The sequence below is a fragment of the Rhinoderma darwinii genome, chromosome 1 (assembly GCF_050947455.1).
Source record: "Rhinoderma darwinii isolate aRhiDar2 chromosome 1, aRhiDar2.hap1, whole genome shotgun sequence".
Lineage (NCBI taxonomy): Eukaryota > Metazoa > Chordata > Amphibia > Anura > Rhinodermatidae > Rhinoderma > Rhinoderma darwinii.
The window spans coordinates 668,586,364-668,610,985 of record NC_134687.1 but is presented as its reverse complement, the minus strand read 5'-3'; the positions used below and the strand labels follow the sequence as shown (position 1 = coordinate 668,610,985).

The 24,622-nt window shown below is 50.5% G+C and overlaps 1 protein-coding gene across 1 annotated transcript in view; it reads left to right on the top strand.

Annotated features, from left to right (window-relative positions):
- The first annotated feature begins 776 nt into the window (after window positions 1-776).
- Window positions 777-24,622, top strand: part of NPR2 (natriuretic peptide receptor 2) — a 265,799-nt gene continuing 241,953 nt past the window's right edge. The window contains exon 1 of the mRNA XM_075844429.1: window positions 777-1,635. Coding sequence (XP_075700544.1) covers window positions 897-1,635 — 739 coding nt within the window. The 5' untranslated portion in view covers window positions 777-896. The remainder of the gene's footprint in view (window positions 1,636-24,622) is intronic.

Genomic DNA, 24,622 nt, shown 5'->3' with positions numbered 1-24,622 from the left:
TGGTTACAGTTTACAGGCAACAGTCTCAAGAAAGGGAGCGATTTCTTAAAGTCACAGATATAGAAAGAACCGTCACACTCTACCGGTATCCATTATATATTATAGGAAGGGTTGTGGCCGTCCACCGTCTCCTGCTCCACCAATAAATGTCAATCCCGACTGCCGGATAATGGCTCCACACCTTCGATCTCACACAAGGTGCCGTCACTATAGACATACAGAGATATAGACTCAAACAGATTAAAACCGCAATCCATGTGGCATCCCGATATAATCAGCCGACTCCAGTTTCTCCAGAACCGGCTTCTTCCATGGAAGAAGAAGCCCCAGAAGAAGCCGAAGGTCCAGCTTTTCTATCTAATAGGAGTGGAGGATGTAGAGTTCAGATCTCTTCATTGACAGATGGCAACAAATGGGTCATGGCGCAGACCTCGTAGTCACAGGAGACCCCGTCCAGCACCTACATATTCTATAGGGCCAGCAGGTCTGACGTCCTCATCTCTCGGTGGAGTATGGATGAGCACACGGCTCGAGATTCCATCCACAACATCATATAGAGATTAAGAGATCCGTTTTTAGGCTGTTACGAAGCTGCGGATAACGTTACAGGGCGCAGTGCTCCAGATTTCCTGCAGGGGGAGTTGTGCCCTTCTCCTTGGGATGTCTCTCCTTGTGCTTGTGGTATGACATCTGGATGAGAGGTGAAGGGGGGTTGTGAAGTAGGAGGAGAGTTGTCTTCTAGCTCTGGGATAGCTGTGTTCTGTAGTCCTGTCCTGTCTGCCCAGGGGAAGCCCAGGCTGACGTTACCCTTTGGGTGTGAAGGTTATGGCCCATACACATACGTGACTGTGATACGTGTGTTCCCCGGTCAAGGAGAGGAACCGATCATTGATGTTATGATGCCCATATTGGAGTACAGCCCTGCTCTGAGACTCACCACTCTGGCGTCCTTTCTCTTCTTTATTTTTCTGTCCTTCTGTCCACCGTCTACAATCCAGAACCCTTCTATGAACCGTACATTGACATTGGCTGTGGTTCTACCGGAGAGCAACCTACGTTATGCCTGGTCATGGCCCCGTGTGTCTCCGGCTTTGCGCATGGCGGTGGAAAAAGCACAGAATGAACTTCAGCTGCTGCCTGGGTACCACATCAAAATAGTCTTTGCCAACTCTGAACTCAACGGGGCCTGCTCGGAATATGTGGCTCCTCTCAAGGCTGTTGACCTGAAGCTCTACCACAACCCAGATGTGCTTTTTGGTCCAGGGTGTGTATACCCTGCTGCCTCCGTTGCCCGTTTTGCTGCTCACTGGCGCCTCCCCCTTATAAGTGCTGGCGCTTTGGCCTTTGGATTTAAACCAGATGATGATCAATACAACACGACGGTGAGGACCGGGCCGACGGCAAACAAGCTAGGAGAGTTTGTCTCCCATCTTCACGATCATTTCAACTGGAGCTCTCGAGCAGCCCTTGTTTACCATGATGTAAAGAAGGATGACCGACCACATTATTTCATCATCGAGGGGGTCTTCTTGGCTCTGGACAAGGAGTTCAACAATTTAACCGTGCGATACCAGATGTACCCGGAGGATAACGACGTGGCCAGTGTCATCCAATTCATTCAGAGCAATGGTCGAGGTAAGTCTCCTCTGCCGTGGCTCGTTTTCTTCATCTCGGTTATTTCGGTTACAGGTCTAGTTGTCTTTTTAGTGATAAGATAATTTGTGATATTTTGAATGCCTGCGTAGAAGATAATGTGATACGAGTCCATGGGCAGCTCGTGATTCTCCTGTGGGGGTAGTGGTGGTGGTGGCAGTTAGGTTCTTCAGGTTCATGCATTGACTCAAATTGGAATTGGTTAATATAGCTGGATATTTACGTTCAGGCAGAGGTTCACGAGATGATAAGGCTGAGTCTACAGAAAAATGAGTGTAACTAGAGAAACTTCATGGAACTTAGCTCTTCTTACCTGAAGATATTGTGTGGTAGATGTCAAGATGCTGTATGATCTCATGTGACGGCCCATCATGTAATAGCACTTACTGGGATAGTTATAGCTGTAGCTGCCTCATGGACGAGAGGTCCTTCATCCGACACTCCCAAAAAAACTGCGGATGTTGACGTCTGCTCGGTTAGGATGACAGCCCCATAAATATGTGAACCTCTTAAAAGTATCGTCAGATATTGTTGGTTGTTCACCTCCAATGACGTGCACCTTCTCATTTCTCCTGACAAGTCACAAGCCCATGAGAAGATAATGTTCATGATACTGATATCTCTTGGGGTTCACATGAGGTGCCCATACGCATTAGATAAAAATGTTCTCCTCCCGATCCCTCCATTACCTAAACACATAGACACTCTCAACACCTCCAGCATGAGGGCCAGATCATAGGAAGAGCTTGAGGGACGAATGCCCCAGGTCCTCCACACCCTACAGGTCTCCATCATCCTTCTCAGAAGGATACAAAGCCAGGTCAAGCCTCCGATGCTTGACTTGTATACTCGGAGAGTGGGCAATCTTATCTGGCCATTGTACAGCACTGGAATATAGCAAATATCCGCCATTCTTATTTAATCATTATATTAGGCTGTTTTTGTGTTCTTCAGTCATTCTGTGGTTTTCTTGGGCACTGTATGTTGGTATTATTTATGCATTAAATAGTAAAACCCTGGCACAACTTCCTGGGGATCATCTATGGAGGCCTCTTTTCCTATCCCTAAATTCCTATACTAAATAGGGCGTACACGACGACTATGATTCCCAGAGCATGTAGACCAGGGTTCCCCGGACCCGTGCCCAAAGTGTAGGTAGACCTCCAGCTCTTTATTTCATTTACAGTGGTTCTGTCCTTGGAGGGTACTGGGAGCCAATCCACAAGTTTCTCCATGACACCATGGGTGTATTTTATTTATAAATCCAGAGTCATTTTCCTCATTGGCTGCCCGGAATTTTCCCTCCGAGATGCTATATCATGATCGAAATACGGTTCTATATTCTGGATGACTCCCACTCCCCTGACATCAGTGACTGGATAACCTCCACTAATGCGACTTTGCCTTGAAAGAGTAGATATTTAAACATAGAAATAAGTATCACAAGATTTGGGATGGATGACAACTCCCACCGTACCATTCTCTCTGGCTGCTCCTCTATGACGATTCTTAGTCCCTCCTGTGTCCTCTTGATTTTGTGGTCCTTTAGTGACGCCTAGCTTTCCCTTCACTGTACATGACAGGACCCCTTACCTGGGGTTAGCTCCTACGTTTAGGTGGTACGCCTGACTCCCTCGCTCTTTGTGTTTAGTGCATTACACAACAACTGCTTGCTGTTAGTTTTGTAGATTATAATCTGTGTCCTGCTCCCAGGTGACCGAGCCGGGCATGAATTTCCGGGAATTGTATTATGTCAATCTGTGTCCTTTATGACATCCCTTGTTTGTTTTTTTTTGCATATACTGCAGGATTATGATGTTGTCCTGCCTGAATGTATTTCACTTATTATTATCATGTTATGTTACGTTTTCATTTCTCTTACCTATTAACAAAATGACAAGACTCCTGTTTTTTTATTAAGATTGAATATTCAATTAAATTTATTTAAAAAAAAATAAAGGTAAAACTGCTACTGAAAAATACTTGGGGATATTGGTGGATTTAACTTTAGAAACCAGTGCCAGGCAGCTGCTGCCAAGCCAAGTAAAATCATGGGATGCATCAAAAGAGGTCGAGATTCTCATGACAAGAACATGGTTTTACCTCTATACAAATCACTATTCAGACCACACATGGAATATTGCGTACAAATTTGGGCACCTTTGTATAGGAAGGACACGGCTGAACTGGAACAAGTGCAAAGAAGGACGACCAAGGTAAATAAGGGAATGGGTGGATTGCAGGACCAAGAACAGTTATCGAACCTGGGGCTATTGGAAAAAAAATACGGCTTAGGGGTGATCTTAATATAATGGGCAAATATATAATTGGACAGTACAGAGATCTTTCTAATGATCTTTTTACACCCAGGCCTGTAAAAAGGACAAGGGGGCATCCTCTACATCTAGAGGAAAGGGGGTAACCATCTTCACAGACCTTGATTCTTTACTGTAAGAGCAGTCACACTATGGAACCCACTGCCACACGATGTTGTGGTGGGTGATTCATTGTGTAAGTTCAAGAAGGGCCTGGACTCCTTACTTGAAAATTATAATACAAGTTATGAGTACTAGATTCTGAGATGGGACATTAATCCATGAATGTATTCCAGATTTTGCCTGGTAGGAAGTTGTTAAGGATCTGCCAGGCACAGCTTCTGTATCCACGCCCATAGGTAATCAGTCTGCACCTGCTTCTATGTCTGTGCGACTGACTCCATCTTCCACCACTCAGGATGGCAGGCTTAGGAGTGGGAGAGCCTATCACAGCCTGGCCAGACGGAGCTAGCTCCCGCCCTCTGTCTATTTATACCTGCCTTTCCTGTTCCTCCTTGCTTGTGATTCTTCTCTGTTGGTTTCCTGGCCCTGCTGCAGCTTCTTGAACTACTTGTCCCTGCTTCGTATTGACCCTGGCTTACTGACTACTCTTCTGCTCTGCGTTTGGTACCTCGTACACTCCTGGTTTGACTCGGCTTGTTCACTACTCTCCTGCTCTACGTTTGGCACCTCGTACTCTCCTGGTTTGACTCGGCTCATTTACTACTCTTGTTGCTCACGGTGTTGCCGTGGGCAACTGCCCCGTTTCCGTTTGTTCTGTGTTTCCTTGTCCGTTGTCTGTCGTGCACTTATTGAGTGTAGGGACCGTCGCCCAGTTGTACCCCATCGCCTAGGGCGGGTCGTTGCAAGTAGTACTGAGTGGCGGGTAGATTAGGGATCACTTGTCTGTTTCCCTATCCCTGTCATTACATAATCACAAGCGCATATACCTACTCTACCCTGGTCCCTCACACCACTATGGACCTCCTTGAGACCCTGGTTCAGCAAATGCAGGGTCTCTCCCTACAGGTCCAGGCCCTGGCTCATAGGGACAACCAGCCTGATGCTACCATGGTAGTACACCTCACTTCACCTCTTGAACCCCACCTCAAGTTGCCTGACCGGTTCTCAGGGGACCGGAAGACTTTTTTCTCCCTTCGGGAGAGTTTTAGGCTCTATTTTCGTTTAAAGCCCCACTCCTCAGGTTCTGAGAGCCAGCGGGTGGGTATAATGATGTCCCGGCTCCAGGAAGGGCCCCAAGAATGGGCCTTCTCCTTGGCTCCTGACGCCCCTGAACTTTCCTCCGTTGATCTTTTCTTTTCTGCTCTCGGACTCATTTATGACGAGACTGACAGGACTGCCTTTGCCGAGAGTCAGCTGGTGACCTTACGTCAGGGTAAGAGACCTGTTGAGGAGTATTGCTCTGACTTTAGGAAGTGGTGCGTAGCTTCTCGGTGGAATGACCCTGCCTTAAGGTGCCAGTTTAGGTTGGGTCTGTCGAACGCCCTGAAAGACCTGCTAGTTAGCTATCCCTCTTCTGACTCCCAAGACCAGGTTATGGCTTTAGCGGTACGACTTGACCGACGTCTCAGGGAACGACAACGTGAACGTTTATGTGTTTTCTCCTCTGACTCCCCCATGATGCCTCCCGAGGTTCCGTTGCTTCGTTCTTCCACGGAAGATTCGGAGGTACCTATGCAACTCGGGGCCTCCGTGTCCTCCCAACAACGTAGAGAGTTCCGCAGGAAGAATGGTCTCTGCTTCTATTGTGGGGATGACAAGCATCAAGTGAACACCTGTCCTAAGCGTAAGAATGCAGCCAGAGAACTTCCGCGCCTAAGTGATCATCGGGGAGGTCACTTGGGCGCACAGGTATTTCAGTAAACGTAAAAAAACGTAATAAAATCTTGCTTCCCTTTCAGGTCTCTTTTGGTGGTAGGTCTGCTACCGGCAGTGACTTCGTGGATTCAGGGTATTCTGCTAATATCATGTCTGTGGAATTTGCCATGTCTCTAGCTATGCCTTTGATTGATTTGTCTAAACCTGTCCCGGTAGTGGGTATCGACTCCACTCCTCTTGCTAATGGTTATTTTACACAGCATACCCCTGTTTTTGAACTCCTTGTTGGCTCCATGCATTTGGTGCAGTGCTCTGTACTGTTGATGCAGGGATTATCGTCCGATTTGGTTTTAGGCCTTCACCGGTTGCAGTTGCATAATCCCACGTTTGACTGGAATACTGGGAAGCTTACCAAATGGGGTAATGAATGCTTGACGTCATGTTTTTCTGTTAATTCTATTTCTCCCCCTGAGGAGGTGAACACGCTACGAGTTTGTTCAGGACTTCGCTGATGTTTTCTCTAAGGAGGCCTCCGAAGTGTTACCTCCTCATAGAGAATACGATTGCGCTATCGATTTGGTACCAGGAGCTAAGCTCCCTAAGGGTAGGATATTTAATCTCTCTTGTCCCGAACGTGAAGCCATGAGAGAGTATATCCAGGAATGCCTGGCCAAGGGTTACATTCGCCCCTCTACTTCTCCGGTAGGTGCTGGCTTCTTCTTCGTGGGGAAGAAGGATGGTGGTCTTAGGCCATGCATTGACTACCGTAACTTGAATAAGGTCACTGTAAGGAACCAGTATCCCCTTCCTTTGATTCCTGATCTCTTTAATCAGGTTCAGGGGGCCCAATGATTCTCTAAGTTTGATCTACGGGGGGCGTATAACCTTATCCACATCAAAGAGGGGGATGAGTGGAAGACTGCGTTTAACAAGCTCGAAGGTCATTTCGAATACCTCGTCATGCCCTTTGGGTTGTGTAATGCTCCCGCTGTCTTCCAGAATTTCATAAATGAGATTTTAAGAGATTACCTGGGGGTATTTCTTGTAGTGTACCTTGATGACATACTTGTGTTTTCCAAGGACTGGTCCTCCCACATTGAGCATGTCAGGAAGGTGCTCCAGGTCCTTCGGGAAAACAAACTGTTTGCGAAGACCGAAAAATGTGTGTTTGGTGTGCAGGAGATACCATTTTTGGGTCAAATCCTCACTCCTCATGAATTCCGCAATGACCCCGCCAAGGTCCAGGCTGTGGCGGAATGGGTCCAACCTGCCTCCCTGAAGGCGTTACAGTGTTTCTTGGGGTTCGCTAATTATTACAGGAGATTTATTGCTAACTTCTCGGTCATCGCTAAGCCTCTTACGGACCTCACTCGCAAGGGTGCTGATCTCCTCCGCTGGCCTCCTGAGGCTGTCCAGGCTTTTGAGGTCCTTAAGAAGTTCTTTATCTCGGCCCCGGTGTTGGTTCAGCCCAACCAAGTGGAGCCATTTATCGTGGAGGTTGACGCGTCCGAGGTGGGAGTGGGGGCTGTCTTGTCCCAGGGTACCAGGTCCAAGATATACAAAAAAAATGGGACATAGAATGTAATTAAAACCACAGAAAAGGCCATACTCACAGATTAGGTGGTGGGTAAAATACCCGTTCCAAACAGGACGCAACCAGGTCAGAGAATGCTGTTGATGGGAAGTGCCCAGGTGTGTTTAAATAATGATAGCCACTCCCACTAACCTTGAGGGGAGTGGTGTGTTGGGCATGGAAGTAAATGTGTAATAATAATAAATAAATAATAAAGTACTGTGTATAGTGCACATGTGAGGTATAGGGGACATGACTAAGTGTAGTGTGTAGAAATCAGGGCTGTGAGTGAAACAAAAAAAGTGAGTGTAGAGTGTAAAACATGGAGGCATAGTGTTTGGATAGTGAGGCACAGCATATATCACCCATCTCCGTCCCTGTGCCTACTTCTCCAGGAAGTTTTCGCCCACTGAGAGTAACTATGATATTGGCAACCGCGAACTCTTAGCCATTAAATGGGCATTTGAAGAGTGGCGCCACTTCCTGGTGGGGCCTAGGCACCAGGTAACGGTCCTTACCGACCCCAAGAATCTGGTTTTCCTAGAATCGGCCCGGAGGCTAAACCCGAGACAAGCTCGATGGGCGTTATTTTTTACCAGATTAAATTTTTTGGTTACCTATAGGGCTGGGTCTAAAAATATTAAGGCTGATGCACTGTCGCGTAGCTTCATGGCCAGCCCTCCTTCGGAGGAAGAACCTGCTTGTATTTTGCCTCCAGGTATAATCATTTCCTCTATTGAGTCTGATTTAGTCTCTGAAATTGCTGCAGATCAAGGTTCAGCTCCCGGGAACCTTCCTGATAACAAGCTGTTTGTTCCCCTGCAATTCCAGCTAAGGGTAATTAGGGAAAATCATGACTCCGCACTATCTGGTCATCCAGGCATCCTGAGTACCAAGCACCTCATTGCCAGAAACTATTGGTGGCCTGGGTTGCCTAAAGACGTTAAGGCCTTCGTCGCCGCTTGTGAGGTTTGTGCTAGCTCCAAGACTCCCAGGTCCCGACCAGCGGGCTTACTACGTTCTTTGCCCATTCCCCAGAGACCTTGGACCCATATCTCCATGGATTTTATCACCGATTTGCCTCCATCTCAAGGCAAGTCGGAGGTGTGGGTTGTAGTAGACCGCTTCAGTAAGATGTGCCCAGGTTCAGAAGAACCTAGAGGCGTCCCAGAGCATACAAAAAACTCAGGCAGATAGAAGACGTTCTGCTAACCCCTTGTTTGTGGTCGGGGATCTGGTGTGGTTGTCGTCAAAGAACTTGCGCCTTAAAGTCCCGTCCAAGAAGTTTGCTCCCCGGTTTATAGGGCCGTACAAGGTCATTGAAGTCCTCAATCCTGTCTCCTTCCGACTGAAGTTGCCCCATCTTTTCGAGTACACGACGTGTTTCATGCCTCCCTCCTTAAACGCTGCTCCCCGTCCTTGGCTCCCTCGCGGAAACCTCCTGTCCCCGTTCTCACCCCTGAGGGGGTAGAATTCGAGGTGGCCAAGATTGTGGACAGCAAGATGGTCCAAGGCTCCCTCCAGTACCTGGTCCATTGGAGAGGATACGGGCCTGAGGAGAGGACTTGGGTACCCGCCCGCGATGTTCACGCTGGGGTATTGGTCAGGAGGTTCCACCTTCGTTTCCCCAATAAACCAGGTCCATCTAGAAAGGGTCCGGTGGCCCCTCATAAAAGGCGGGGTACTGTTAAGGATCTGCCAGGCACAGCTTCTGTATCCACGCCTATAGGTAATCAGTCTGCACCTGCTTCTATGTCTGTGAGACTGACTCCATCTTCCACCACTCAGGATGGCAGGCTTAGGAGTGGGAGAGCCTATCACAGCCTGGCCAGACGGAGCTAGCTCCCGCCCTCTGTCTATTTATACCTGCCTTTCCTGTTCCTCCTTGCTTGTGATTCTTCTCTGTTGGTTTCCTGGCCCTGCTGCAGCTTCTTGAACTAATTGTCCCTGCTTCGTTTTGACCCTGGCTTACTGACTACTCTTCTGCTCTGCGTTTGGTACCTCGTACTCTCCTGGTTTGACTCGGCTCGTTTACTACTCTTGTTGCTCACGGTGTTGCCGTGGGCAACTGCCCCGTTTCCCTTTGTTCTGTGTTTCCTTGTCTGTTGTCTGTCGTGCACTTATTGAGTGTAGGGACCGTCGCCCAGTTGTACCCCGTCGCTTAGGACGGGTCGTTGCAAGTAGGCAGGGACTGAGTGGCGGGTAGATTAGGGCTCACTTGTCTTTTTCCCTATCCCGGTCATTACAGAAGTAGTGATGTTCTTAGTAGCTGTACATGTTGTGAGATGTGAGGTCCTCAGTAGATGTTCACAATAGATGCTATTGTTGGGAGTAGTGATGTTCTTAGTAGCTCTACGTGTTGTGAGAAGTGAGGTCCTCAGTAGATGTTCTCAATAGATGCTCTTGTTGGGAGTAGTGATGTTCTTAGTAGCTGTACGTGTTGTGAGAAGTGAGGTCCTCAGTAGATGTTCACAATAGATGCTCATGTTGGCAGTAGTGATGTTCTTAGTAGCTGTACGTGTTGTGAGAACTGAGGTCCTCAGTAGATATACTCAATAGATGCTCTTGTTGGGAGTAGTGATGTTCTTAGTAGCTGTATGTGTTGTGAGAAGTGAGGTCCTCAGTGGATGTTCTCAATAGATGCTCTTGTTGGGTGTAGTGATGTTCTTAGTAGCTGTACATGTTGTGAGAAGTGAGGTCCTCAGTAGATGTCCTCAATTGATGCTGTTGTTGGGAGTAGTCAGGTCCTCAGTAGATGTTCACAATAGATGCTCATGTTGACAGTAGTTGTAATGGCAGGAAGGAGGTGAAGGGAAAGTGAGCCCTAATCTACCCACCGCCCTGTCCCTGCCTACTTGCAACGACCCGCCCTAGGCGACGAGGTACAACTGGGCGGCGGTCCCTACGCTGGCTAAGTGCACAGGAAGACAAACAGGGAACACGCAAGGGAAGGGGCAGTAGCCACGGAACGCCACGAGGAAACGGGGCGGCGAACGAACAGTCAGGACCAGGACGAAGTGAGTACACCCGAGCAGGCACGGAGACAGGAGCAAGCCAGGGCAAGCAAGCAGGTCAAGCAGAACTGCAGCAAGGCAGAAGCACGGCAGAAGCAGGCTGGAGCAAGCAGCAGTGGGGCCAGGAATCCAAAAGAATTACAAGCACTGGGGGAGAGCACAGGGCAGGTAATAAAGGGCAGGGGGGGCGGAGCTAACTCCGAGAGACCAGGCCGCGATAGGCTCTCCCACTCCTGAGCCTGCCACCCTGGTTGGTAGGAGATGGTGTCAGTGGAGCAGGTCTGGCCTCAGGTGTGGATTGATTAATCCCAGGAGTATAGCTAGATGAAGTACCTGGCAGATCCCTAACAGTACTCCCCCTTTTATGAGGGGCCACCGGACCCTTACTAAGGGGACCCGGTTTAGTGGGGAAGAGGAGGTGGAACCTCCTGATCAATACCCCAGCGTGAACATCACGGGCAGGTACCCAAGTCCTCTCCTCCGGCCCGTATCCTCTCCAATGGACCAGGTACTGGAGGGAGCCCTGGACCATCCTACTGTCCATAATCTTGGCCACCTCGAATTCCACCCCCTCAGGGGTGAGAACGGGAACAGGAGGTATCCTCGAGGGGGACCAGGACGGGGAGCAGCGTTTAAGGAGGGAGGCATGGAAGACGTCATGTATGCGAAAGGATGGGGGGAGCTCCAGACGGAAGGATACAGGGTTGAGGACTTCAATGATCTTATAAGGTCCAATAAATCGGGGAGCAAACTTCCTGGACGGGACCTTAAGGCGCAAGTTCCTGGACGACAACCAGACCAAATCCCCGACGACAAACCGGGGGTTAGCAGAACGTCTACTATCCGCCTGAATCTTTTGTACGCTCTGGGACGCCTCTAGGTTCTTCTGAACCTGGGCCCAGACAGTGCACAGTTCCCGATGAACCTCCTCTACCTCAGGATTATTGGAACAACCAGGGGAGACGGAGGAGAACCTTGGGTTAAACCCGAAATTACAGAAAAACGGGGAGACCCCTGAGGAGTTACTGACCCGGTTATTCAGGGAAAATTCAGCAAGGGGAAGGAATGAGACCCAATCGAATTGACAGTCAGAGATGAAACACCTTAAATATTGTTCCAGGGATTGGTTGGTCCTTTCCGTTTGGCCATTAGTTTCGGGATGGAAGGCGGAGGAGAAGGACAGATCAATCTCCAACTTTTTACAAAAAGCTCTCCAAAATAAGGAAACAAATTGTACCCCTCTGTCAGAAACGATATTGACTGGGGCCCCATGGAGACGCAGGATGTGTTTCACAAACAAAGAAGCTAATGTCTTGGCGTTAGGTAGCTTCTTAAGGGGCACAAAGTGGCACATCTTGCTGAAGCGGTCGACTACCACCCACACCACCGACTTGCCCTGAGATGGAGGCAAATCGGTGATAAAATCCATGGAGATATGGGTCCAAGGTCTCTGGGGAATGGGCAAGGAACGTAGTAGGCCCGCAGGTCGGGACCTAGGGGTTTTGGACCTAGCGCAAACCTCACAAGCGGCGACGTAAGCCCTAACATCTTTAGGCAACCCAGGCCACCAATAGTTTCTGGTAATGAGGTGTTTGGTGCCCAAGATGCCAGGATGACCAGATAGAGCGGAGTCATGGTTTTCCCTGAGTACCCTCAGCCGGTATTGCAGGGGAACAAACAGTTTGTCCCCAGGGACGTTCCCGGGAGCTGCACCCTGATCAGCCGCGATATCAGAAGCTAAATCAGAATCCGTGGCAGAGACGATTATACCAGGGGGTAAAATACAAGCGGGATCCTTCTCGGAAGGAGGATTGGCCATGAAACTACGTGACAGAGCGTCAGCCTTAATATTCTTGGACCCAGCCCTATAGGTAACCAAGAAATTAAATCTGGTAAAGAATAGTGCCCACCGAGCTTGTCTAGGATTAAGCCTCCGGGCCGATTCTAGGAAAACCAGATTCTTGTGATCCGTAAGGACCGTTACCTGGTGTCTGGCCCCCTCCAGGAAGTGCCGCCACTCCTCAAAAGCCCATTTAATGGCTAGAAGTTCGCGGTTACCAATATCATAGTTACTCTCCGTGGGCGAAAACTTCCTAGAGAAGTAAGCACAGGGGCGGAGATGGGTGAGGGAGCTGGTACCCTGGGACAAGACGGCCCCCACTCCCACCTCGGAAGCGTCAACCTCCACAATAAATGGCTCCTCTTGGTTGGGCTGAATCAGCACGGGGGCCGAGATAAAGCACTTCTTGAGAGTCTCAAAGGCCTGGACGGCCTCAGGGGGCCAATGGAGGACATCGGCACCCTTGCGGGTAAGGTCCGTAAGAGGCTTAGCGACGACCGAGAAGTTGGCAATAAATCTCCTGTAATAGTTGGCGAACCCTAAAAAACACTGTAACGCCTTAAGGGAGGCAGGTTGGACCCATTCCGCCACAGCTTGAACCTTGGCAGGGTCCATGCGGAATTCATGAGGAGTGAGGATTTGCCCTAAAAATGGTATCTCCTGTACCCCAAAGACACATTTTTCAGTCTTAGCAAACAGATTATTCTCCCGAAGGACCTGGAGCACCTTCCTGACATGCTCCACGTGGGAGGACCAGTCCTTGGAAAACACCAGTATGTCATCAAGGTACACAACAAGAAAATTACCCAGGTACTCTCTCAGGATTTCATTAATAAAATTCTGGAAGACAGCAGGGGCATTACACAACCCAAAGGGCATGACCAGGTATTCGAAATGACCCTCGGGTGTGTTGAACGCAGTTTTCCACTCATCCCCCTCTTTGATGCGGATAAGGTTATATGCCCCCCGTAGATCGAACTTAGAAAACCATTGGGCTCCCTGAACCTGATTAAAAAGATCCGGAATCAAAGGAAGTGGGTACTGGTTCCTTACGGTGACCTTATTCAGGTTACGATAATCAATGCACGGCCTAAGACCACCATCCTTCTTCCCCACGAAGAAGAAGCCAGCACCTACAGGAGAAGTCGAGGGGCGAATGAAACCCTTGGCCAGGCATTCTTGGATATACACCCTCATCGCTTCACGTTCAGGACATGAAAGATTAAATATCCTACCCTTAGGAAGCTTGGCACCAGGCACCAAATCGATAGCGCAATCGTAATCTCTATGGGGGGGCAACACCTCGGAGGCCTCCTTAGAAAACACATCGGCGAAGTCCTGAACAAACTCAGGAAGCGTGTTTACCTCCTCCCGGGGAGAAATAGAGTTAACAGAAAGACATGACATAAGACATTCATTACCCCATTTGGTGAGATCCCCAGTATTCCAATCAAAGGTGGGATTATGCAACTGCAACCAGGGGAGACCTAATACCAGATCAGACGATAATCCCTGCATCACCAGTACAGAGCACTGCTCCAAATGCATGGAGCCAACCAGGAGTTCAAAAACAGGAGTATGCTGAGTAAAATAACCATTAGCAAGGGGAGTGGAGTCGATTCCTACTACAGGGATAGGATAAGGTAAATCAATACAAGGCATCTTTAGAGACATAGCAAAATCCACAGACATGATATTAGCAGATGAGCCAGAATCCACGAAAGCACTGCCCGTGGCAGACCGGCCAGCAAACGAGACCTGAAAGGGAAGCAAAATTTTATTGCGTTTCACATTAACGGGAAATACCTGTGCGCCCAAGTGACCTCCCCGATGATCACTTAGGCGCGGAAGTTTTCCGGCTTCTTATTCTTGCGCCTGGGACAGGTGTTCAGTAGATGCTTGTCGTCCCCACAGTAGAAGCAGAGACCATTCATTCTGCGAAACTCTCTACGTTGTCGAGGGGACATGGAGGCCCCGAGTTGCATAGGTACCTCCGAGTCCTCCGTGGAGGGGCGAGGAGACGGGACCTCGGGGGGAATCGCAGAAAAGTCAGAGGGGAGCACACTGAAGCGTTCTAGCTGACGTTCCCTGAGACGTCGGTCAAGTCGTACTGCTAGGGCCATAACCTGGTCAAGGGAGTCAGGCGAGGGGTAGCTAACCAGCAGATCCTTCAGGGCGTCAGATAATCCTAACCTAAACTGGCACCTTAGGGCCGGATCGTTCCACTGAGAAGCTACGCACCACTTCCTAAAATCAGAACAGTATTCCTCAACCGGTCTCCTACCCTGACGTAAGGTCACCAGCTGACTCTCGGCTAAAGCAGTCCTGTCAGTCTCGTCGTAAATGAGTCCGAGGGCAGAGAAAAAACGATCAACAGAGGAAAGTTCAGGGGCGTCAGGAGCCAAGGAGAAGGCCCACTCTTGGGGCCCTTCCTGGAGTCGGGATATGATGATACCCACCCGCTGGTTCTCGGAACCTGAGGAGTGGGGTTTTAGGCGGAAATACAGTCTGCAACTCTCCCGGAAGGAGAGAAACGTCTTACGGTCCCCTGAAAACCGGTCAGGTAACTTGAGGTCGGGTTCTAGAGGTGAGGTGAGGGGTACTACTAAAGCAGCGTCACCCTGATTGACCCTTTGGGCCAGGGCCTGGACCTGTAGGGAGAGGCCCTGCATCTGCTGGGTCAGGGTCTCAAGGGGGTCCATGATAGCGTCAGCGTAGGAGAAATGGTAGACTAGGTAAGGGCTTGTAATTATGTAATGGCAGGAAGGAGGTGAAGGGAAAGTGAGCCCTAATCTACCCACCACCCTGTCCCTGCCTACTTGCAACGACCCGCCCTAGGCGACGAGGTACAACTGGGCGGCGGTCCCTACGCTGGCTAAGTGCACAGGAAGACAAACAGGGAACACGCAAGGGAAGGGGCAGTAGCCACGGAACGCCACGAGGAAACGGGGCGGCGAACGAACAGTCAGGACCAGGACGAAGTGAGTACACCCGAGCAGGCACGGAGACAGGAGCAAGCCAGGGCAAGCAAGCAGGTCAAGCAGAACTGCAGCAAGGCAGAAGCACGGCAGAAGCAGGCTGGAGCAAGCAGCAGTGGGGCCAGGAATCCAAAAGAATTACAAGCACTGGGGGAGAGCACAGGGCAGGTAATAAAGGGCAGGGGGCGGAGCTAACTCCGAGAGACCAGGCCGCGATAGGCTCTCCCACTCCTGAGCCTGCCACCCTGGTTGGTAGGAGATGGTGTCAGTGGAGCAGGTCTGGCCTCAGGTGTGGATTGATTAATCCCAGGAGTATAGCTAGATGAAGTACCTGGCAGATCCCTAACAGTAGTGATGTTCTTAGTAGCTGCACGTGTTGTGAGAAGTGAGGTCCTCAGTAGATGTTCACAATAGATGCTCATGTTGGCAGTAGTGATGTTCTTAGTAGCTGTACGTGTTGTGAGAAGTGAGGTCCTCAGTAGATGTCCTCAATAGATGCTCTTGTTGGGAGTAGTGATGTTCTTAGTAGCTGTATGTGTTGTGAGAAGTGAGGTCCTCAGTAGATGTTCTCGATAGATGCTCTTGTTGGGAGTAGTGATGTTCTTAGTAGCTGTATGTGTTGTGAGAAGTGAGGTCCTCAGTGGATGTTCTCAATAGATGCTCTTGTTGGGTGTAGTGATGTTCTTAGTAGCTGTACATGTTGTGAGAAGTGAGGTCCTCAGTAGATGTTCTCAATAGATGCTGTTGTTGGGTGTAGTGATGTTCTTAGTAGCTGTACGTGTTGTGAGAAGTGAGGTCCTCAGTAGATGTTCTCAATAGATGCTCTTGTTGGGAGTAGTGATGTTCTTAGTAGACGTTCTTGTTGTGAGAAGTGAGGTCCTCAGTAGATGTCCTCAATAGATACTCTTGTTGGGAGTGATGTTCTTAGTAGCTGTAGGTGTTGTGAGAAGTGAGGTCCTCAGTAGATGTTCTCAATAGATGCTCTTGTTGGGAGTAGTGATGTTCTTAGTAGCTGTACATGTTGTGAAAAGTGAGGTCCTCAGTAGATATTCGGTATGAGAGTAGGGATGTCCTGAGTAGACGTTCTTGTAGTGAGAAGTGAGGTCCTCAGTAGATGTTCTCAATAGATGCTCTTGTTGGGAGTAGTGATGTTCTTAGTAGCTGTACGTGTTGTGAGAAGTGAGGTCCTCAGTAGATGTCCTCAATAGATGCTCTTGTTGGGAGTAGTGATGTTCTTAGTAGCTGTACATGTTGTGAGAACTGAGGTCCTCAGTAGATGCTCTCAATAGATGCTCTTGTTGCGAGTAGTGATGTTCTTAGTAGCTGTACGTGTTGTGAGAAGTGAGGTCCTCAGTAGATGCTCTCAATAGATGCTCTTGTTGGGAGTAGTGATGTTCTTAGTAGCTGTACGTGTTGTGAGAACTGAGGTCCTCAGTAGATGCTCTCAATAGATGCTCTTGTTGCGAGTAGTGATGTTCTTAGTAGCTGTACGTGTTGTGAGAAGTGAGGTCCTCAGTAGATGCTCTCAATAGATGCTCTTGTTGGGAGTAGTGATGTTCTTAGTAGACGTTCTTATTGTGAGAAGTGGGGTCCTTAGTAGATATTCGGTATGAGAGTAGTGATGTCCTTCGTACATGGTCTGGTTGGACGAAAGTGATAACCTCAGTAAATGTTCTGGTTGGGAAAAGTACAGCCCTAATTAGATGTTCTCATTGGTAGAAGTAATGCCCTCAGTAGAGTCTCCGGTTGTGAAAAGCAATTTCCACCATAGATGCTCTAGTTGGGAGAAGTAAGGTCCTCAATATAATGTTTGGTTAAAAGTAATGATGTTCTCAGTAGATGCTCTGGTTGAGAGAACTTAGGAGTAGATGTTCTGGTTGAGAGAACTTAGGAGTAGATGCTCTGGTTGGGGGAGATGATATCCTCAGTAAATGCTCTGGTTTTGAGAAGTGATGTCTTCAGTAGATGTTCTGATTGATAGAAGTGATTTCTTCAGTAGATGTGCTGATTGATAGAAGTGATGTCTTTAGTAGATGTGCTGGTTGGGAGAAGTGATGTCCCCAGGAGATTTTCTGGTTATGAGTAGTGATGTCCTCAATAGATGTTCTGGTTGTGAGAAGCTAGGTCCTCAGTAGACATTATGGTTAGGAGAAGTAATGTCCTCAGTAGATATTCTGGTTATAAGTAGTGATATCCTCAGTAGATGTTCTGGTTGAGAGGAGTTAAGGCCCCAGTAGATGATCTGGTTGATAGAATTTAGAACCTCAGTAGATATTCTTGTTGGAAGAGGTGATGTCCTCAGTAGATGCTCTGGTTTTGAAAAGTCATGTTCTGAGTAGATGCTCTGGTTGAGAGAAGTGAGATCCCCAGTAGATTGTCTGGTTATAAGCAGTGATATCCTCAGAAGATGTTCTAGTTTAGAAAGGTTAGGCCCCAGTAGATGATGTGGTTGATAGAAGTAAGGACATTCTTGTTGGAAGAAGTGATGTCCCCAGGCCCAGCAGATGCTTTGGTTTTGAAAAGTGATGTTCTGAGTAGATGCTCTGGTTGAGAGAACTGATGTTTTCAGTAGAGGTTTCGTTTGGGAGTAGTGAGGTCCTCAGTATATGTTTGCATTCGACCTTTATCTTATGGCCGGTAGTATGACCTTGCTCTCACTTCTGGGACCTAATATAGGCAAGTCTCCAAAGGTTATGTGGTGAAATGTCTACAGAATTTGTGTGTTCACGTATACCTCTATGAAGGTTGCTTCTGTATGATGGGTCACCATGAACTGTGCCTCCCGTCTACTCTAGTGGAATGATTTTGAGTGAGTACATCATAGAAAGCCGTGACGAAGAAGAGCTCCTGTGTGAGACGTTATAGTGGTCAGTTGTATGTTCATAGCGCCGGCTACACCAGTAGATGCTCCATGTGTACCCGGCGTTGGAACCGGTCTGGTTAGGGGCCTCGGTGTATATTATCTGTACAACATACAGTAGGCTGAGACAAGATTGATAATTTTCAGAAAAGAGGATCTAACCTTTGAGGTGCGGGAATGTGCCCAGAGCTCCTATTATTTACTCACACATTTTGGCAGCTCCCTGCCCCCTCCTCCCACTTCCCGGCAGCCTGTGGTGGCCTCATAGTTTGCCCATGAGCTGTGTGAACGTGGTCACTCTGTCTGCAGCACCTGTCTGTCTGTGTCTGAGGAGAATGTGACTGAGTGTTTATTTAAACCTCTTGTGTCCTGACCTGGGAGGGTGGAATTCCTCCCGTAGGTGGTTTGTACATGTCCCAGTGTCCAGCGTCCTCATGTCTAGGGCCAGTAATGGAGAATGAGTCCAGGCACGTCTTCACACAGAAGCATGAAGACATCATTCATGAAAACGGTGACTGTAGAATTTATCACCTCACCCGGGGCCCTATCTAGGAGAGCGCCGTCAGTTCAGTGGTGGGAGCAGAGTTTATCACCTCACCCAGGGCCTTATGCTAGAAGAGGGCCACCATGACAGTGGTGTCATCCCCGTCAATTCAAGCAGAGTTAATCAGCTCACCCGGGACCCTATTCTAGAAGAGGGCCACCATGACACAGTGGTGACATCTCCATCAGTTCAGCGGTGGGAGCAGAGTTTATCTCCACACCTGGGGCCCTAGTCTAGAAGAGAGCCACCATGACACAGTGGTGACATCTCCATCAGTTCAGTGGTAGGAGCAGAGTTCATCACCTCACCCTGGGCCCTGTTCTAGAAGAGGACCACCATGATCAAAGTGGTGACATCTCCATCAGTTCAGTGGTAGGAGCAGAGTTCAGGGACCCTATGCTATAAGAGGGCCACCATGACACAGTGGTGACATCCCTGTCAGTTCAGTGGTGGGAGCAGAGTTCATCACCTCACCCGGGTCTCTAGTCTAGAAGAGGGCCACCATGATATAGTGGTGACATCTCCATCAGTTCAGTGGTGGGAGCAGAGTTCATCAACTCACCCGGGGCCCTATGCTAGAAGAGGGCCACCATGACACAGTGGTGACATCCCCGTCAGTTCAGTGGTGGGAGCAGAGTTCATCCCCTCACCCGGGTCTCTAGTCTAGAAGAGGGCCACCATGACACAGTGGTGACATCCCCGTCAGTTCAGTGGTGGGAGCAGAGTTCATCCCCTCACCCAGGTCTCTAGTCTAGAAGAGGGCCACCATGACACAGTGGTGACATCCCCGTCAGTTCAGTGGTGGGAGCAGAGTTCATCCCCTCACCCAGGTCTCTAGTCTAGAAGAGGGCCACCATGACACAGTGGTGTCATCCCCGTCCGTTCAAGCAGAGTTCATCACCTCACCCGGGGCCCTATGCTAGAAGAGGGCCACCATGACACAGTGGTGACATCTCCATGAGTTCAGTGGTGGGAGCAGCGTTCAACAACTCACACAGGGTCTTATGCTAGAAGAGGGCCACCATGACACAGTGGTGACATCCCCGTCAGTTCAGTGGTGGGAGCAGCGTTCATCTCCTCACCCGGGTCTCTAGTCTAGAAGAGGTCTACCATCACACAGTGGTGACATCCCCGTCAGTTCAGTGGTGGGAGCAGAGTTCATCCCCTCACCCAGGTCTCTAATCTAGAAGAGGGCCACCATGACACAGTGGTGACATCCCCATCAGTTCAGTGTTGTGAGCAGCTAGAACCTATGTAACCGGGCTCAGGAGCATTGTGGGGGTCTAGTACGGTCGAGTCTTCACAATCTCAGACGCCTATGAACCTCCAGGAATGACACGTTACAGGAACATTTTATGGATCAGCATCAAATTCTATGGAGACTTTAGGTTTGATGTCGCAGAGTCAATGGCTCCCTATTGTATTAGTCCAGGGTCATTCACCCCCGGGCCGGTCCTCTAATATGAATGAAGTGTGAATCCTGTCTAATACAATAAAAAGACTGCAGGACTGCGCCGCGGAGAAAAAACATAATCGTATGTAGCTGTCCCATAATACCGTGTCTACACGATCGGACGAAGAAGTCTATGGACCTCTCAGACTCTAACCAGGGATGTCTCAAGCCTAAGGGAGTTCTGTTATATAGAAGAGCCCTCTATCTGGTGGTCTTAGAAGAAGTCTATATATAGAAAGCCCACCGGCTGGCATGTGGCTCCTTATATGTAGACCCCTTCTAAGACCACCAGATAGAGGGTTCTTCACTAAACCAGAGAGAAATCACTACTGATTACAACTCAGACAATATATACAGGCAGGTAGTCAGCAATATGTCATTATATTACTATTATATTATATCAGTGATGTCAGTAACAGGGGGCGGGGCTGTGACAACCTCTCACACATGATATACAGGCTGGTTGTCAGTAGTAATAGATGAATAGCTGTTACTGTATATAAGATGTGTGGATCTCATGTCTGATCACAATGTAATTATATTATATATCAGTGATGTCATTAACAGGGGGCGGAGCTGTGACAACCTCTCACTCATGATATACAGGCTGGTTGTCAGTAGTAATAGATGAATAGCTGTTACTGTATATAAGATGTGTGGATCTCATGTCTGATCACAATGTAATTATATTATATATCAGTGATGTCAGTAACGGGGCGGGGCTGTGACTACCTCTTAATAACTGGGGGCGGGGCTGTGACAATCTCTCATTAGTATAAGGAGTGTGGGTCTCACAGACATCACTGTTCCTCTGCGGTGCTGTATAATACTCTTCTAATGTACAGTAGGGGGGACATGATTCCATATATGACATAGCTGCTGATCCTGATATAAATGTGATGACATCATCGGTCTGAATGTTGTGTGTGATGGTTACGGACCCCCATTAGTGAGGGGGCTGGAGGCCGCATGCTGTAAATACACTGACGGCATTGTGTAATCTGGACAGTGCTGCCGGGGTCTCCTCCCCTCACATCTGCCAGGTACAGGAGGGATAATCCCGTGCATTCCTCGGAGGGGCCACTTTCCAGCTTGTCTCACTGCAGACCCTTCTCTCTCATTCCTTCCATCAGTGTGGCATTAAACTGTACAGTCGAGCTGCTCTTTGTGATGATGGGGGTAGTAGTAGTCAGAATTCATGCAGAGATGAGGGGACCTGACCTTCGCACCAGTCCCCCACCCTCTTCTCTGCTAAGGTTGTAGTCTTCATGAAGCCACTTGGGGGAGACGGTGGTCCAGTACTACATTGTACCCGGGGTGGTCCTCTGAGGGGGGAATTATGGCGTTACCCATGCTGGACTGCAGGTTATTATTAATGGGCGCACAGCCGGGGATCAGTCGTCATCTCTACGGTCAGATACTTGGAGACACCATGCCGAGTCTGGGGAAAACGCTCCCACCGTAGGTAAACCCCGCTGTCCCTGGATAATAAGTGGGGTCTCTGGGGGCCTTAGTAATATGTGGGGTGTCTGGGGGAGATACATGGGGTGTCTTGTGTATGAAGTGGTTGGTCTGGATAATGGGTGGCATGTCCAGCTAATATAGAGATTGCCAGGCTATGTGGTAGGGAGTAGTGAGTGCCCAGGCAATAGGTAAAGGTTTATGGGGAAAAGGGTGAGGTGTCTCGGGAATGGGTGGGATGTTTGGGTTATGTAATGGAGTTGATCCCATCAATAGACATGGGGCCGTACTAGAAGTGGGCCATCACCTTCAGGGGTATTTAGGCAAGTTGAGGCCACAGTCTGCTGACCCGGAGGGCAGTGGGATCCCAGGAGAACTTCTCCGGACGCTAAGGCTGTGACTGATGATGCATTGTGGGGGCGCTCCCCGAGACATCCCCATGTTGTCCTGTGGTCGCCTCTGCTAGTTTAATTTGCTTCCCTATGGGACGATGGAGATAATTCCCTGATTTTGCCTTCATAGAGAGTGGCTGTCCAGTGGTCATTCCTGTCCTAGATGACTCAGATGAAGCTGACACTGCCAGCGGTGGAGGGATGCCACTGCCCATGGATGACAGATAGATGGTGGACTCTTAAACTTCCTCATCATCCTGGTCACAACTGGTGGTTGTGTTCACCTGGCAGAGGCAGAAATCTAGAGACCACCTGATATATCCTGAAATATAACAATGGCCGCCTTGTTAGAAAGAGACCACCATTTTAGGATCTTTCCCCTTGAACAGCGCCATCACTCTGTAGAATCCACCAGCTGGAGCAGTGAGGACCGTGCCACCAGCAACCCAGCTGACCGTGCCACCAGCAACCCAGCCCACCGTGCCACCTGCAACCCAGCCCACCGTGCCACCTGCAACCCAGCCTACCGTGCCACCTGCAACCCAGCCCACCGTGCCACCAGAAACTCAGCCCACCGTGCCACCAGCAACCCAGCCCACCGTGCCGTCAACAACCCAGCCCACCATGCCACCAGCAACCCAGCCGACCCTGCCTCCAGCAACCCAGCCCACCATGCCGCCAGCAACCCAGCTGTCTGTGCCACCAACAACCTAGCCCAACATGCCGCCAGCAACCCAGCCCACCATGCCGCCAGCAACCCAGCCCACCGTGCCACCAGCAACCCAGCCCACCGTGCCACCTGCAACCCAGCCCACCATGCCACCTGCAACCAGGCCTACCGTGCCACCTGCAACCCAGCCCACCGTGCCACCAGCAACCCAGCCGTCTGTGCCACCAACAACCTAGCCCATCGTGCCACCAGCAACCCAGTTCACCATGCCACCAGCAGCCCAGCCCACAGTGCCACCAGCAACCCAGCCCACAATGCCACTAGTGCCATCACGCTGTAGAATCCACCAGCTAGAGCAGAGATGACCGTGCCACCAGCAAACCCACAGCAACCAAGCCCACAGTGCCACCTGCAACCCAGCCCACAGTGCCACCAGCAACCCAGCCCACCATGTCACCTGCAATCCAGCCCACCATGCCACCAGCAACCCAGCTGACCATGCCTCCAGCAACCCAGCCGACCGTGCCGCCAGCAACCCAGTCGATCGTGCCACCAGCAACACAGCCCACACTGTCACCAGCAACCCAGCCCAGAGTGCCACTTGCAACCCAGCCCACAGTGCCACCAGCAACACAGCCCACCATGCCACCAACAACTTAGCCCACTGTGCCACCAGCAACCCTGCCCACCGAGTCGCCAGCAACCCAGTTGGCCGGGCTGCCAGTAACTTAGCCCCCGGTGCCACCAGCAATCCAGCCGAACGTGCCACCAGCATCCCAGCCCACCATGCCACCAGCAACCCAGCCCATCGTGCCACCAGCAACCCAGCCCACCATGCCACCAGCAACCCAGCTGACAGTGCCTCCAGCAACCCAACTGACCGTGCCGCCAGCAACCCAGTCGATCGTGCCGCCAGCAACACAGCCCACACTGCCACCAGCAACCCAGTTGACCGTGCCACCAGCAAACCAGCCCACAGTGCCACCTGCAACCCAGCCCACAGTGCCACCAGCAATCCAGCCCAACGTTTCGCCAGCAACCCTGTCGGCCGGGCTGCAAGCAACTTAGCCCACGGTGCCACCAGCAATCCAGCCGACCGTGCCACCAGCATCCCAGCTCACCATGCCACCAGCAACCCAGCCCACCGTGTCACCTGCAACCCAGCCCACCATGCCACCAGCAACCCAGCTGACCGTGCCTCCAGCAACCCAGCCAACTGTGCCGCCAGCAACCCAGTCGATCGTGCCGCCAGCAACACAGCCCACACTGTCACCAGCAACTCAGCCCAGAGTGCCACTTGCAACCCAGCCCACAGTGCCACCAGCAACCCAGCCCACCGTGCCACCAGCAATCCAGCCCACCATGCCACCAGTAATCCAGCCCACCGTTTCGCCAGCAATCCAGTCGGCCGGGCTGCCAGCAACTTAGCCCACGGTGCCACCAGCAATAAAGCCGACCGTGCCACCAGCATCCCAGCCCACCATGCCACCAACAACTTAGCCCACCGTGCCGCCAGCAACCCAGCCCACCATGCCGCCAGCAACCCAGTCGACCGGGCCGCCAGCAACCCAGTCGACCGGGCCGCCAGCAACCCAGCCCACAGGGCTACAAGCAACCCAGCCCACGGTGCCACCAGCATCCCAGCCCACCATGCCACAAGCAACCCAGCCCACCGTGGCACCAGCAACCCAGCCGAACGTGCCTCCAGCAACCCAGCCGACCGTGCCGCCAGAAACCCATCCAACCGTGCTGCCAGCAACCCAGCCAACTGTACCACCAACAACCTAGCCCACCGTGCCGCCAGCAACCCAGCCGACCATGCCACCAGCAACCCAGTCGACCGCGCCGCCAGCAACCCAGCCCACAGTGCCACCAGCAACCCAGCCGACCGTGCCACCAGCATCCCAGCCCACTTTGCCACCTGCAACCCAGCCCACCATGCCGTCAGCAACCCAGCACACTGTGCTGCCAGCAACCCAGCCGACCATGCCGCCAGCAACCCAGTTCACCATGCCACGAGGAGCCCAGCC